Source organism: Sceloporus occidentalis, unplaced genomic scaffold (assembly GCF_023333645.1).
Source record: "Sceloporus occidentalis isolate IW3139 unplaced genomic scaffold, rSceOcc1.0.p SCAF_5, whole genome shotgun sequence".
Taxonomy (NCBI): Eukaryota; Metazoa; Chordata; class Lepidosauria; order Squamata; family Phrynosomatidae; genus Sceloporus; species Sceloporus occidentalis.
In genome coordinates, this window is record NW_028316985.1 from 172,815,882 (window position 1) to 172,830,404 (window position 14,523).

The 14,523-nt window shown below is 41.3% G+C and overlaps 1 protein-coding gene across 6 annotated transcripts in view; it reads left to right on the forward strand.

The window, feature by feature from the left end:
* Nucleotides 1-14,523, forward strand: part of FAM13A (family with sequence similarity 13 member A) — a 175,812-nt gene that overhangs the window by 106,678 nt on the left and 54,611 nt on the right. For all 6 annotated transcript variants that reach the window (XM_089526127.1, XM_089526128.1, XM_089526126.1 and 3 more), the window contains 2 exons: nt 11,071-11,118; nt 14,016-14,195. In XM_089526127.1, coding sequence (XP_089382253.1) covers nt 11,071-11,118; nt 14,016-14,195 — 228 coding nt within the window. The remainder of the gene's footprint in view (nt 1-11,070; nt 11,119-14,015; nt 14,196-14,523) is intronic.

Sequence of the window (14,523 nt, forward strand, 5' to 3'; positions counted from 1 at the left end):
TTTAACAGCATGACTAGAAGCAGATCCCATCAAAACTGGATGAGTGATTTCTTAGCCAATGAAAATGATGACGCAAAATAATATTTTTTTCTCCAACAAAACATAATTTAACAATGGGAAATGCTTTCACAAGATGTGATGATGCCCCAATGCTGTATTTACATACAAAGGTCTAAATCTTATTATGGTCCCTGATTGGAGCAGAGCCATTGTAGCCATTGGATTTTCCTTTGTGTTGAATCGAGAGCCAACATGGTATAGTGGTATAAATGTTGAACTTGGACTCTAGGAGACATAGGTTTGAATCCCTACTTGGGCATGGAAACTCAGTGATCCTGGAAAAGTCACACTCTCAGAGAAGGGCAATAGCAAACCCTCTCTGAACAAACCTTCCCCAGAGGACCCCATGATAGGTTCCCCTTAGAGTTACCATAAATTGGAAGTGACTTGAAGGTATACAACAGCAAGGCATTGAATCACCACTCAACAAGGGATTTGATGGGTCTGTACTAATGAGGACTCACCAACAGGATTCTTTCCAAACTAAATATGCTGCACTGTTGGCCCTCAAACTCTGAGTGGTCTTCTAAATAATTGCTGTTTAAAAATCATAATATCAAGTTTTACACAATTTCTAGAATAAAACACATTTGCCACATCAACTGCCCATCTCTTTAACCAAAATACTGATATACTGAGCACAGACATGGGGAGTGGGCTGGCCAGTGAGTTCAGACCTGCTTTCTATCCACATGTTCAGTGTACAATTTATCAAAACATCTGCCCAGAGCTTTAGACGGTTTTAGAAGGGGATTAGCTAGACTCAGCGTATTAAGTCTAGAAGTGGCTATTAACCATATTATTTACAGATCTCCTAGGCACCTTTACATTCAGTGTAAGTACGTCCCTGAATACTCATGGCTGGATGAAGGGGTCCATTAACAACACAGAGCCCATTTATAATACAGAATTATAGTGCTATTATTCCACTGCCAGGATTCCATTGTATGGGGTTTGTAGTTTGGTGAAGCACTGGAACATTCTGAGAATTCTAAATTAACTTCCCTGCATCTCAGATCCCAGGATTCCATAGGATGGAATTATGGTAGCAAAACTGGAGTAATACCACTATGATGCTGTAATATGAATGGGCTTACAGTTATATCACAGTTAACATTTGCAATCTACAGTGTGCCCACGTTATACACGGCTTTGAGCATGCAGGGCGCAAGGGGTGGCATGTCTCACTCAGATGAATGAGGTGTGCCCATGGCGCATGAGCACCACCGCACCGCTGCTCAAGCGTAGGCTGAATTCACCTTATGCGGGGGTGTCCGGAACGGATCCCCCACGTAAGGCAAGGGTCCACTGTATATTTCTGATTCAAAGGCATATTTTAAGCATTTATGGGGTTTTGAAATTTCATGAGTGGTAATAATAGATGATCAAGTTTAAAGGGATAAGCACTTTCCATACTGTTAGATCGATATTTTTAAATAAGTATTGCTCAGATTTTGTTTCATTCCAAATTTCTGTTTACATGAATTAAACCTACCCTTTCCTCATTTACCACAGCTGTATCATGGCCAGTAATGTGATGAGAACATAGAGGGAGGAACAAGGAAAAGGTGCAATATCCCATATAGTGTGAACGTAGGCAGGGTACAGACCACCAGAAAGAGGCGCCAGGGAGGCACCTCTCTTAGCTCCACAGCAGCGTCGCAGCAACCAAACTGTGCAACGCGCTGCACAGCAACAAAGGAACATTAAAAAGTGGCTTCTTTTTGCAGTGCAGTTGCGCCGCTGCAAACCTACAAAGACATCCCAATGGCGTTGCAGCTAAGCAGTGCAGTTTGGACGCTGCGCAGCTGCAACATCATAGCTGTGTGCGCCATGTGGGTGGTGCTGCGCAACTGCGACACCCTCATCACATGCTAGGGTTGCAGGGCATGTGCACGCGCCGCCCCGAGGCAAGCCTAGCATGTCATGGGCACACCACAAAGAGCCGGCCTGTGCAGGGCCATAGTTGTAAGCATGCTTGTTTCACATAGTTGGAGACCAGTAATTGAATACTGATAGGAGTCACCCGTCTGGAAACAGGTTTAGTCCATACAGCTTAAAAGTCAACAATGGAAAAGCAAAGTAGAGGAGAGAAAAAAAGATTCAAGGACACAAAAAAGTGGTGGAGATGCAGCCAAAGAAGGCTGGGGATCTCATTAGTACTGGAAAAACATAGTCTTATGTTCCAAAACAGATGGATTTTTAATGTTTTATGTGCTATTTATTACCATTACTGTCAGTTGTCTTTCTGCAAAGCAACATATAAAAAGTACTAGAATGCAAAGCAAAGTCCAAAGGTCCATATACAATATAGAAATAATGCAGTATGACACCACTCCCATGACTTCATCTTACAGAATCCTGGGATTTGTAGTTTTTGTGAGGCACCAGCACAGAGACAGCTAAAGACCTAGTAAAAGTAAAGATACCATTATCCCATAAGATGGAGCTACAGCTATTAAAGTGTTGTCAAACTGTCTTATTAATACAGTGTAGATGTAGAAACAGTGTAGGTCTATGTAGATCTTTTTGTCTCAGCCATATAAACCCACTGGGTGACCTTGGGCAAGTTGCAGTCTTTCAGCCTCAGAGGATGGCAATGGAAACCCTCCTTTGAAAAATACTTGCCAAGGAAGCCCCGTGATAGAGTCGCCATAAATTGGAAATGACTTGAAAGCACACAGCAACAACAACAACAAGAAAAATAATAGATGTACCTCTAGTTAAAAACTGATTAAATTGAGTTAAATGTCTCTTGCATCTGAAGATTGCAAGACTAACACTTCAGAAATTAGGAAACTATGGCCCAGTACATACCTGCGGGAAAGGCTAGACTGGACGCAGCCCGTTTTCCCGCAGAGGGACACCACAGTAGCTAAACTGCATGGCATCCCTCCACCCCAAAAAGAACCCGGAAAAAGGGGTACTTTTTTCGGTCACCGTGCACACGCCACAAGTGCACCATTGGCGCACTCATGACCTAAGCAACGCATACCACCGTGTATATGCTGCGCGTCACTTATGTCAAGATGGCAGCTCCCATGTGGACAGGAAGCCACCATTAGGCCACCGACCACACATCCTAGGGTTCTGGAGCATGCGGTTGCTGTGCGCTCCAGAATCCAAGTATCAGTGGCAGCACCGCGCTTTTGGCCCATCTATCTCGGGCCTACGACTAAGAAAATATTTGTCTAGGTTTGGAAAGAAAATAGAGCAGCAGCTGCCTCTCTGATCTCATTGAAATAAAGTGGTTCAGATTCCGGGCCATAGCCTGGCTTTAGAAGTCCGATCTGTACAAAGGTGGGCATAGATGAAAGATAGGAGGTGAGGACAGAAAGAGAGAAAGCAATAATCCCAGAGCGACTGCCGCCCTAGACAGAAAAAAGATTCCCCACCTCAGATATGGGAGGAACTAAGGTAGCTGTCCCTACACTGGCTTGTTGATGTTTTCTTGTAAGAGTATAGAACTCTTGGCAGCTAAGCTGAAGAGACATTCTTACATAAATTTAACTAATTACATAAAATCCATACAACATGTTCTTTCCCTCCATAGTAGGCTGGTTATACAATGAGATTTCTGTGCCAGTGCCTTGTATGGTACATATGAAGGGATGGCAATCTAGAAGTCTTTGGGTTTGTTTTCCAGGTTTGCTTTTGATCACTCGTGTAATGAGCTCTTCCAGGAATGACCCCTGGGGGAATAATCTCATGGTGGTAATGCTGTGCAAATGGGCCCTGGAATTGGACTGGGAGTGTGGCCAATACAGCAGTGTCTATTAATTAAGGCAAGACAGAAATCTAGTGTGGTGAACACCATTTCTGTATGCATGGTTCATTTCTTTTTTGTTATCTTACAGAGCTGTATAATGACTCTCTGGTTGCATTTAAGTAGCTTGTTGTTTCAATTTTTGCTGTTCGATGGAAGTGGGCTGGCTTGTAAGAGGATTTGGTTTGGCTGGAAGGAATGGGCACAAGAAAAGAGATTCCACCTAAAAATTACGAAGGACTTTGAATGTAAGAGCTGTTTGACAGTGGAATAGATGGCCTCGGAGGGAGATGGATGCTCCATCCTAGGAATCTTTCAAGTAGAGGTTTGATGTGCATCTTTCAGAAGTACTTTAGTTGTGTATTCCTGAGTGGCAGAGGGTTGGACTGGATGGACCATATGGTCTCTTCCAACTCTATGAGTCCATCATTCTAAGCTGTACAAGGGTTGGTCCTTGACTGAAAGGTCTTGTGATAAGAGGCAGATGTTCTCACTTAAGTGCTTCCTGCCATTATTGTTGTTGTTGTTGTTTGTTTGTTTGTTATTTCCTGCCTTGGTTTAGGACTCAAGGGGAAAATGTCCCTAGGGAATCCATACCAGCTCACCCCCATTGTTTTGCTGACTTTCTGCCAGTCAAGCTTGCCTTGATATAAACTTCTTCATGTGACAGAACAACTGAGCAATTAATGTAAACACATGGAGGATGTGGGCTACAGCTTGTACACAGCACAGCGAGGGCACTGTTTGAGAGCAGACAGTTATGTAATATTTTGGGTGGATGCAAACAAGGGCTGTCCAGATTTCAGGGACTGCACAATGCTTGATACTTGCCAATTAGCAGGAACATTATGTATCCCCCCCCCCTTTTTTTTTAATCAGCTGTTCTGCAAATGTTGCAGAGTTTTTGATGACTGCAGTGGCTTGAGTGTATTTCTTTTTCCCAGTCTCAACAAAGGAATGCAACTTGATGATCTCGTTGAAACAAAATGACATTAGAAGGGATGCTTGTTGAATATTAGCTTCCTGAAATTCCTTTTAGATATGGATCATTTGCATAGTGTTTGGATCATGTTTACATAGTGTAAATCTATACTCATGTGGTTACATGGCAGTTTCACTACCCTTCTGCTGAATACCTACATTGTGCAACTAATGGTGTACCTGCCAGTGTGCTTGTTTATTTTTTCATTGAGCAATGTGGAATGCACAGTGACTGATTCTGCAATCCTAGTGAATGAAATAGTACATTGATGGCACTAACAAATAGTTAGTTACACATCACCCAAGAATGCAAAACTGCATCTTGTTGGTTAGTCCCAACTAAAGTATAGACCCACTGAATCAATTGTTGAATGCTGAGTTACCACATGGTAAATTGATTAAATGGGTCTACTTTAGTTTGGACTAGCAATAGGATTTAGGCCTATGTGAAATGGTTACATTTGTGGAACTCCCACTTATATAACCATGAACTGAATATTTGAGATGCACAACAACCAGAAAAGTACAATCACATGTGTAAGGGAACTTGCATGAGTGTAGGACTGGCATGTTATCTATTCTGCTTCATGTATTTATAACCTTATGTGGGTCCCAGTGCAAGCATTAACATGTCTGCTTATTTCTGAGCCACTTTCAGCAACCTTTTCAGTAAAGTAGAAAAATAACTGGAGATTTGTAGCCAAAGATTTGGCCCATTACTTGATTCAATATATAAACTTTCACCTTCCTTTTGTATTGTAATACAAAAAGTCCCTTGTAGTCATGAAACACAGAGTCTCAGAGCACCTTAAAGATAAACTTTGTTGTTCAGCAGCCCACTTCATCAGACACAAGGTGCAAAGTGTAGTCATGCAATTCATACATTTAAAAAATGTTTTAAAGCCTTTATGCCCTTCTTTCATCATTGGTCAACAATTCTCTCTTCCTGGTTCTCCTTGTCCATTATGATTGAATATGCTGGTTGAAGATACTGCGAGTATCTAACTGAAAAATAAACATTATTTTTAATTTCATAACCTAATTTGGGTAATGGTTCATTGTGGCCCCAGTTCTTTTGGCTTTTTTGGATGTCATGATTGAATGTCAGCATGAACAATGCAGAAAACACCCTTATTCGCTCATTGCTGTTCTACAGTTCTGTCATCTCAGTGAAAGTTATTACCCCTCCTAGAATGCATCTGTACTTTTTATTGTAAGTGTCATTAAGCACAATCCTTTAATTGATTAAAGAAGAAGGAGGAATGTAACAAAGTAAATAATTCCTCCTTCTGTTTGCATTAGCTTTGTTGTGATGGCTATGTGTCATCAAATCAGCTTTGACTTATGGCAATGCTGTGAATGTGACCTGGAAGAGACCCTGTTATTAACAGCCCTGCTCAGGATTAGCTTTCTGGATATCAAAAACAACAGCCTTGCAAACATGCAGTATCAAAACAAGTTGGTGGATTGGTCAGTGTGAAAATGCTACAAGAAAGCACAAGCTTCCATCTTCTCTTCAGTCTGTTTTGAGAAGCAGTTTTATCTGCAGACATTTTCTCCCTGCTGTGAAAAATCTTCACCTATTCATTTTGTTGCATGAAGTTACCATTAAAAGGAACAAGACTTGAGTGATGCCAGTTGAATTTTCTGCTCAATCCTGCAAACATTTAAATTATTCTGGATAACTTTTTCTTTTGTTGTTTTGTTTTGTTTTGTTTTGTTTTACCATTTACATACATTAATGTATATTGCTTTTCTTTTATGGAATTTGTCTTATGTGTATACATCCTGTGAGCAGGGGTTTTATGCAGTCTCTGGCCTATCCGTGACAATCCTTCAATTTTAAGTGAGCTGACCCACTTTTTACCACAGCCCAACTGATCAGTGAAAAAAGTCAATAGTTTGAATCCTATTGGAAATCCCAAGTAGACCCATTGGATCAGCTGTTCAGTGTAAGTCAACACTTGTTTACAATCTCATTGATTCAGTGGGTCTCTCTGATTGGGGCTATGAATTAAATTCAGTTCAGTGTTGCCTATGCCTAAATAGATCCAATCTGATCTTGGAAGCTAAGTAGGATCAGCCCTAGTTAGTACTTGGATGGGAGAGTGCCAAGGAATACCAAGTGCTTCCAATTATATTTCAGAGGCAGGAACTGGCAAAACCACTTCTGAATATTCCTTGCCAAAGAAAACCTTATGAAATTCATGGGGTCATCATAAATCAACAAATAACTTGAAGGCATGTGCACATGTACACACAAACACAGTGTTGCCTGGCTCCTGAGATAACTGTTTCCTGCTTCTAGTTGTAGCAGGAAGTGGCAGTCTCATTAGAGTATATGGGGGATAAAAGAAGCTTTCACTCCCACCACCAACCCTTACCCTGAGTGATGTCTAGATTTTAGCCTCTCCATCCCAACTTGGCTATATATGATGTGTGGGAGGTGGTAAGACATGCACTCTTGTTCCATCAGCAGATGCAAGAGGTGACCTTCAGGGGTTGTACACCATGTATTAAAAGATGGCCTACAGAAACATTAGCAACATGTATATTGTGCAGGTATGCTTATCAGGTTATACCTTTCTTTCAAGCATACACTGAAAGGCTAATCCAAGTTGCTCCTTCATGGAGCTCTATATACATGAATGTATGTGTTCCTAAGCTACAGGGCATCATATCTGGGGCCGGGGTATAGATCAGTGACAGAACATGTGCTTTATATTCCAAAGGTCATTTTATCACTCCTGTGCATCTCCAGTTTAAAAAAAGATTAGGTAGCAGATGATAAGAAAGATCTCAACCAAATATTATCACTTAAAATATGGAATATTGGCCTACATGAACAAATGGTTTGACCTATTTGAAGCCAGTTTCCTATGTAGACGTCTGAACCTTGGTCTCCCAGAGTCGTAATGGAACTTTTTCCTCTTTTGTTGTTCTTTTTAAGCTTTTGTGAGCTGCCGAGGGTTCAAGTCAAGAGAAACGTAGAATACAAATAAAATCAATCACTATGCAACATTGGTTCTCTACATTTGTAGTTCTTTATTTAAGTAGAATACACCCCCTCCAAAAGTAGCAGACTGTCTTCCTTTGGCAGTTTGTAAACGGATTGGGTGGCCATCTCTTGGGAGTTCTTTCGGTCTGCATTCCTGCATTACAGGGATGAACTAGATAACTCTTGGAGTCCCTTCCAGCTCTTATGATTCCGTAAGATTTGTGATAAATTGTGTTGAGGATAAATTCAGAAAAGATTCTGTAAGGGTGTACTAAATTGTATTGAGTTTGAATTCAGCCACGAAATCGCCAGTTGCTGATCATCATATGAAAGCTGCCCATCTCTCGCTTCTCAGACTATTGCTTATTTCTGAAAGGGGTTGACTGGAAAGGAGCCAGGTTTGCACATCACTAGAAAGTACCAAGAAATTTTTCCAACATCAAAATGCTTAAAGTAATACATCCATCAGTAGCCAGCACGTTCTTGTTCAGCAAGTGTCCTTTAGGGTGGTGTGCTGAGCTTTGCGTTTCCTAGTGTAGCTTTCACTTAGACCTTGCAGTAATGCAGCCATGCCGTGTTGTTTTACATACAAGCTGTCTGGCCAGCTGGGCTAACTAATTCTCCTGCAGATAAGAGGATCAAGCCAAATGAAATGTTTTAAGCTCGTAACAACTTGGTTTAATGAATGCTGTAGTCAGGGTGAACTTCAGTAAAATGTCACATGGCCTTCTTATCTGCAAAGCTGAGTCAGCAGGAGTGGGGAAGGGAGAAACAGAGAGACAGGACAATGTAGGTCTGAAATATAATCTTGTCTGGCAATTCAGAAACGAAGGATGCACTCCCGTCCTTTATGCCATTTGTTGGCCCTAGGAAAAGAAAGTTGGTGAACAGGGAGGTCGGCAGCCTGGAGTTGGCATGTGAGGCTGTTTAGACAGAAAACAAATAATGAATCAGAACCATTCCCCCAAGCATAGCATCATTTATACATAGGGAAATCATACGTACATTTGTATATACACCACTGCATGCAATTAATTGGAGAGAGGTGCCTTTTGTTCAGAGCTTGAAAATGTTATTTTTTTGGACTGCAGTTTCAAGAATCCCAGAGAACATGACCATCCTGCTAGTAAAGCTTCCAGATTCTGTTTCTACCACATTTACTTGCATAGGAACTTATAAAATAAAATAAAGGAAAGTGTAAGCAGTGCCTTGTTGTTTCCAACTGTCATGGAGTTTTCTTGGCAAAATTTGTTCAGAGAAGGTTTGCCATTCTCTTCCCTTGAAGCTCAGAGAGTGTGACTTGCCCAAGGTCACCCTCTCGGTTTCATGGCTGAGCAGGGAATCGAACTCTGGTTTCCAGAGTCATAGTCCAACCCTCAAACTACTATAGTACGTACTTTCTGTATTATGAATATAAGCATTTTTATGCCACATTTGAACCAAGATTGTGCCTAGTCCAGTATGCCTATCCAGAAAGACTCTTTTAGGAAGCCTGCATAACAGGCATGTGAATATCATATTTTTGCTTCTGTTTGTGTGTTCATAGGTTAGTGGCACATAGAATATCTAACAGCCTGCACAGTGCCCCATCCGTAAAGTGCCAGTAGGGCATTTATTGGGCACCCAAGTGAATTCTAGGCAGAGCAAGAGAAGGCAAAGTGCCTCTACATGTGTGATGGGCTTGTGTATCACACTAATAGGCTTACTGCTTCACCTCCTCTTTTCTGATTTAAAGAAGGAGGAAGTAATGTGCAAGTTACAGTAGTGCCCCTTTGCCATTTTTTAAATTTAATAAAAAAAGCTCTCTTCTGCCCTCTAGGGGCTGTGAGGGACGTGTTTGCCTTGTTTTATGCTCACCTGTGTTGGGGGGTTTGGAACTAGTAAAAAAATACTGTCATGAGCTAAAACAGTTGAGGGACAGGGGCACAGTGCTATTGCCCTGCATGGCCCATGGGGGTACAGTTAGAATGTTTTTAATGGAGGTGTTAGAAGGGAGTGTACCCCCCAAACTTTGTGTGTGTGTGTGTGTGTGTGTGTGTGTGTGTGTGTGCAGTCCCTGAACCTCAGAAAGTTGCCCAAACCCTGCTGTAAAGTAAAGATGGGGACTTGCTTGCTTATTTATTTAATTTATATCCCCCTTCTCCCTAATGTGACCCAAGGTGACCTACACATGAATTAAAACAGCATTACCCTCCATAGTGTACATACCTTCATTTAAATATCATGAAGGCACCAGATCCCATCTGCTGTTAGAAGCAAGGTCAGCAGCCCTGGTTAGCACTTGGAGGGGAGACTAGCAAGGAACACCAGGTGCTGTAGGCTATATTTCAGAGTTAGGCAATGGCAGACCTCCTCTGAGTGTTCCTTGCTAAATAAAAATCTTAGGAAATTCATGGGGCCACTTTAAGTCAACAAGCAACTTGAAGATGTGCACACAGACATGCATATGCATTTGAAATTAGTAAGAGAATGGTTTTAAAAAACAAATGAGTTGCCATATTAAAACATCGATACTTCAGACCAGTAATTTAAAACCATAGCAAGAACAATTTAAAAAATCAGTAGATGCACCTCATTAAAGATTGCATTATTTAAGGCCTACCCCATTACATGGCGCTTGTATGAATTACAGTCCAAAAGCATCTGAAGAGATACATTTTCCTTATCCCTTCATTTTAGCATTTACAAGACAAACATGTAAGAAATCCATTTGCCCTATAAAAATAGGGTTAACTGTGTGTGTGTGTGTGTTTGTGCCATGAATTTATGGATCACAGCAACCATTAGACAGAATAAGTGAATTTAAATTCTTCTGTATTTACAGTCAGAGGCGTTTCATCATATGATAAAGCACCACATGCTGACCTGCATTTCTGTATCACTACAAGATGCATCATTGTAGTTTTTTGTGGGTTTTTCGGGCTATGTGACCATGTTCTAGAACATGGCCACATAGCCCGAAAAACCCACAAAAAAACATGGAAGCCGGCCATGAAAGCCTTCGACTTTGCATCATTGTAGGTTTTACACTTTTCAGTGGAGACAGTTCACTCGTCTTTTTCAGGGTATAGAAATAAAGTAATGTCGTTGCATGTGTGAAACTGTACCAGATCTATGTGTATAGGGTATTTTGGAAGCTGATTTCCTACTTGCAAATATGGTTTTTCCTCCTTTATGTAAATAATTTAAGAATTAAAGTGAAGCCCTACAATTAGTGTTCTTTGATATTTACAATATATGTAACCTTCAATTTCTTTTCATGCAGTGCTCATGTGTCACAGGTTAACAACAACAACATCGCTGCTACTGGAGAGTAAGTTGTCACTTTGTATCTTCTTTGTTTTTTCTTTGTTCTTTATAGTATTTATTCTTTAAACACTGTTTTTAGGGGGTTTTTTGACATGGCAGGCATGTAAGAATTATATCCTGAGAAAACTCAGTAGAGATGTGCCCAGCTGAAAGTGAGATTGTAATCAAGTAGCTATCAAATTAATAGATGTGTAAGATGCTCTGGGCGCCTTTTTGGCTGTAGGTTGCGGTATAAGCACTCTAAATAAATGAATAGACAGTTAGAAGTATTTAGACGGTAACATTTTGGTGTGCACTTTCCTGTCTAGTTGAAGGCACTTCATGCAAGTGTGGGCAGGAGGCAGACTATGATGGATTGATGGACCACTGTCCAGTTTCTGGTGGACAACCATGTACTTGCTGTTTGCAGGGATTCTTGCAAAGCAGTGCTGCACTACATTTATAACTACTTAATATAAATACATGTCACCTTATAGGTTGGACATCAGTGAGTCATTTCTTCTGTCCTTAATCAGGGGTATAATTCCATCAGGAGGTCATTCCCCTGCCCCCAATAAGAATTCTGGCCCCCAAATGAAATGTTTTTCCAGTCCCTACATTTCTAGCATTGTAGAGAATGAGGCATTGAAGATGGTTTGTACCAAGAACTTTTCTGTTTCCTGTGTACGTATTCCCTTAGTAACTTTGTCTTCCTCCTTGAATGCCTAAACTATATCTCCAAATGCTCAACTGAAATATTAAAGTTAGAAATTTGGAGCTGAGGGAGAATGTCATTGGAGGGCATAATTCCTATTGAAAGAGGTGGTGTCTTCATTTTGCCCCTCACTCATAGCTACATCCCAGGTGCATATTTAAGGTCATTCCAAATTAGTGATGCCTGAATTGTTACAAAAGCCCGAGTGTGCATCACTACATGGGTGTGTTTCCAAGAGGGTTCCCACCTAGGGGGATGACAGGACCTTAAACAGCTTAATTTTATGATGCAAGATTGTTATATTGCATGTTTTCCACCCACAAGTGGGTAGCCCATAGATCATGTTGTGGCCTTGAGTTATTATGTTTGTGGTTTGGGAACCTTACCTACTTTCCCAGGGCATAACTGATCAGCTACACAGTGGGGAAAACATTGCTGATTGCAGCATTAAAAGAAAAGGCTAAGATCAATACCAGGACTAATTTATATTTGGGATTGCAATTTACACACCTCCACAGGGGCAAAAAAATTGCCCAACCTGGCCTCTGACTTGGCCCTGGGAAACAATGTCTGTGTCTTGGTTTTCAATTTCACTTTGCTAAATAGCTCCCCTACTCTGTTCTTGCAGTTCCCCACCCCTCCAAATAGCCCACACCGCCCTTTCTTTTGCAATAAAAATATCAAAGTTCCTCCCCTGGAAATGAGCAGGAGTGGCAGTTCACACATACCTATAAATACAGTGTGCCCGCGTCATACACGAGTGCCTTTTACACGGCCTCCAGCTTATGCTGGAAGCCCCGCGCCTTTCAATGAATGGCAAGCATACCCGTGGCACTTGCACCACCACACCACCACATGCAGAAACCCCATTATCCTCAAGGGGAATCGAGCATAGGTGGAACTTGCCTTATGCGACAGGGTCCGGAACGGATCCCTGCATAAGGCAAGGGACCACTGTACCCAGTTAACATCAAGAAGTGAATTTCCGGTTTTGTTCTCTACTCCCTGCCTCCCATTTTTTTGACACTGGACAGCAAGTGTGTCCACCAGTTGGTAATAGTGGTGGTATGTCTTCCTCAGGGTTTGGGGTGTTTTTTTTTGGGGGGGGGGTTTAAAAACAAAAATGATCTAAGTGACCTTTTGTTGTCCTGGATTGCTGGAAGTGGTATTTGATTTTGTCAGTTTCCAGCACCAGTTGTTATAGAGTTGTAGAGTTGGAAGGGGCCTCATGGGCTATCCAAAGCAGGATCTTCAGCTAAGGCACCCCCAGCAAATAGCTGTCCAGCCTCTTTTTGAGGACATCCAAAGAAGGAGATCACACTACCAATCTAAGCAACTGGTTCCATTGCCAAACTGCTCCCACTGTCAAGAATTTCTTTCTAATGTTCACTTGAAATCTACTTTTTCTGTAATTTCAAAACATTAGATCTGTTCATATCATCTGGGGTAGCAAAGAAGAAGCCTGCCCCTTCTGTGACAGCCCTTGAGATACAGTCAGCCCTCCTTATTGGTGGGCTTGCCATCTTCACTCCATGCATCCATTGACTGTGATGGAACTTGAGGTCCCACAGTATTTGGCTTCCACAGGGTGGGGGTCTGGAATGGAACCCCCATGGATACAAAGTGCTGACTATATTTCAAGAAGGCAATCATGGCACCCCTCGGTTTCTCTTCACATTTTATGCTCAACCTTGAGTTAGTTTCTATTTAATTTATGAAATATCATTAAAAAAAACCTCTGTTCTCCTCTATTCTCTTTTGAAAAACATTTCTAAGACTTAAAGTGTTATAGTGTATCAATGAAATGGCACTATAATACTACCATTGTAAAAACAAAAAAACCCGGAGAGCTGAAAATTTGTCCTTCAAACCACTTCAGCAAAGCACATTTTGCGTTTAACAAACCTTTGGAAAAGCCCTAGTACCAATGTAAGATATAACTACAAACAGCCCCTCCTACAAAGAATGGAGTGGACACAGAGGTGGCAACAACTGGCAAAACCCAGCAAAACCGAATGAGCTCTATCACAAAAACTAACACATATTTAGACTGTTGGTTGCTGCCTCCAGAGGGTCCTAGGAACACAAAATTCAGCCTGTTTCCAGTTGTCCATCCCTGTGCTAGAGCTACATGGTGAGACTGGCCCATTTCTGAACCACCTATTTCTTCTTTTTAATATAACCGTTCATTAAATTTGGCTTGGCAGATATTTAGAAAAGACCATCAGGTCAGCAGTTGAGCAGCATCTTTTTGACGCTCATGGCTCTGGGGGTCAAAGTTCTGAAGACTCTGAATCCGGGACCTCATCAACATCTTCCAATGTGTCTGCCAGACAGCGGAGGCGACACCATAAAGAACAGGATGAAACCCGAAGAAACAAAGAGAGGTATGTTGAGCATTTCTCCCCCCTTTTAAGAAATTTGTCACACCAAGTGCCAGATAGTTTCAGATGACACGATTTTGTTTTCAGGCCACTACAAAACATAATGGATTTCAGAACAAATGTTTGGCTTCCTTAACTTAAAAAAAAAAAAAAGTAATTGTTACCGTCTTTGCCTTCCAGCCATAGAGGCAGGACATTTCTACAAATGCTACATGTAAAATAGTTGTTGTGTAAAATAGAGTGAGAGGTTTTTTTGTATTTTGTTGTTTGTTTTTGTTTTTTCATAAGCATCCTCCCTCCCAGTGCTACTGGTTCCTGGGCTACAAAGCAA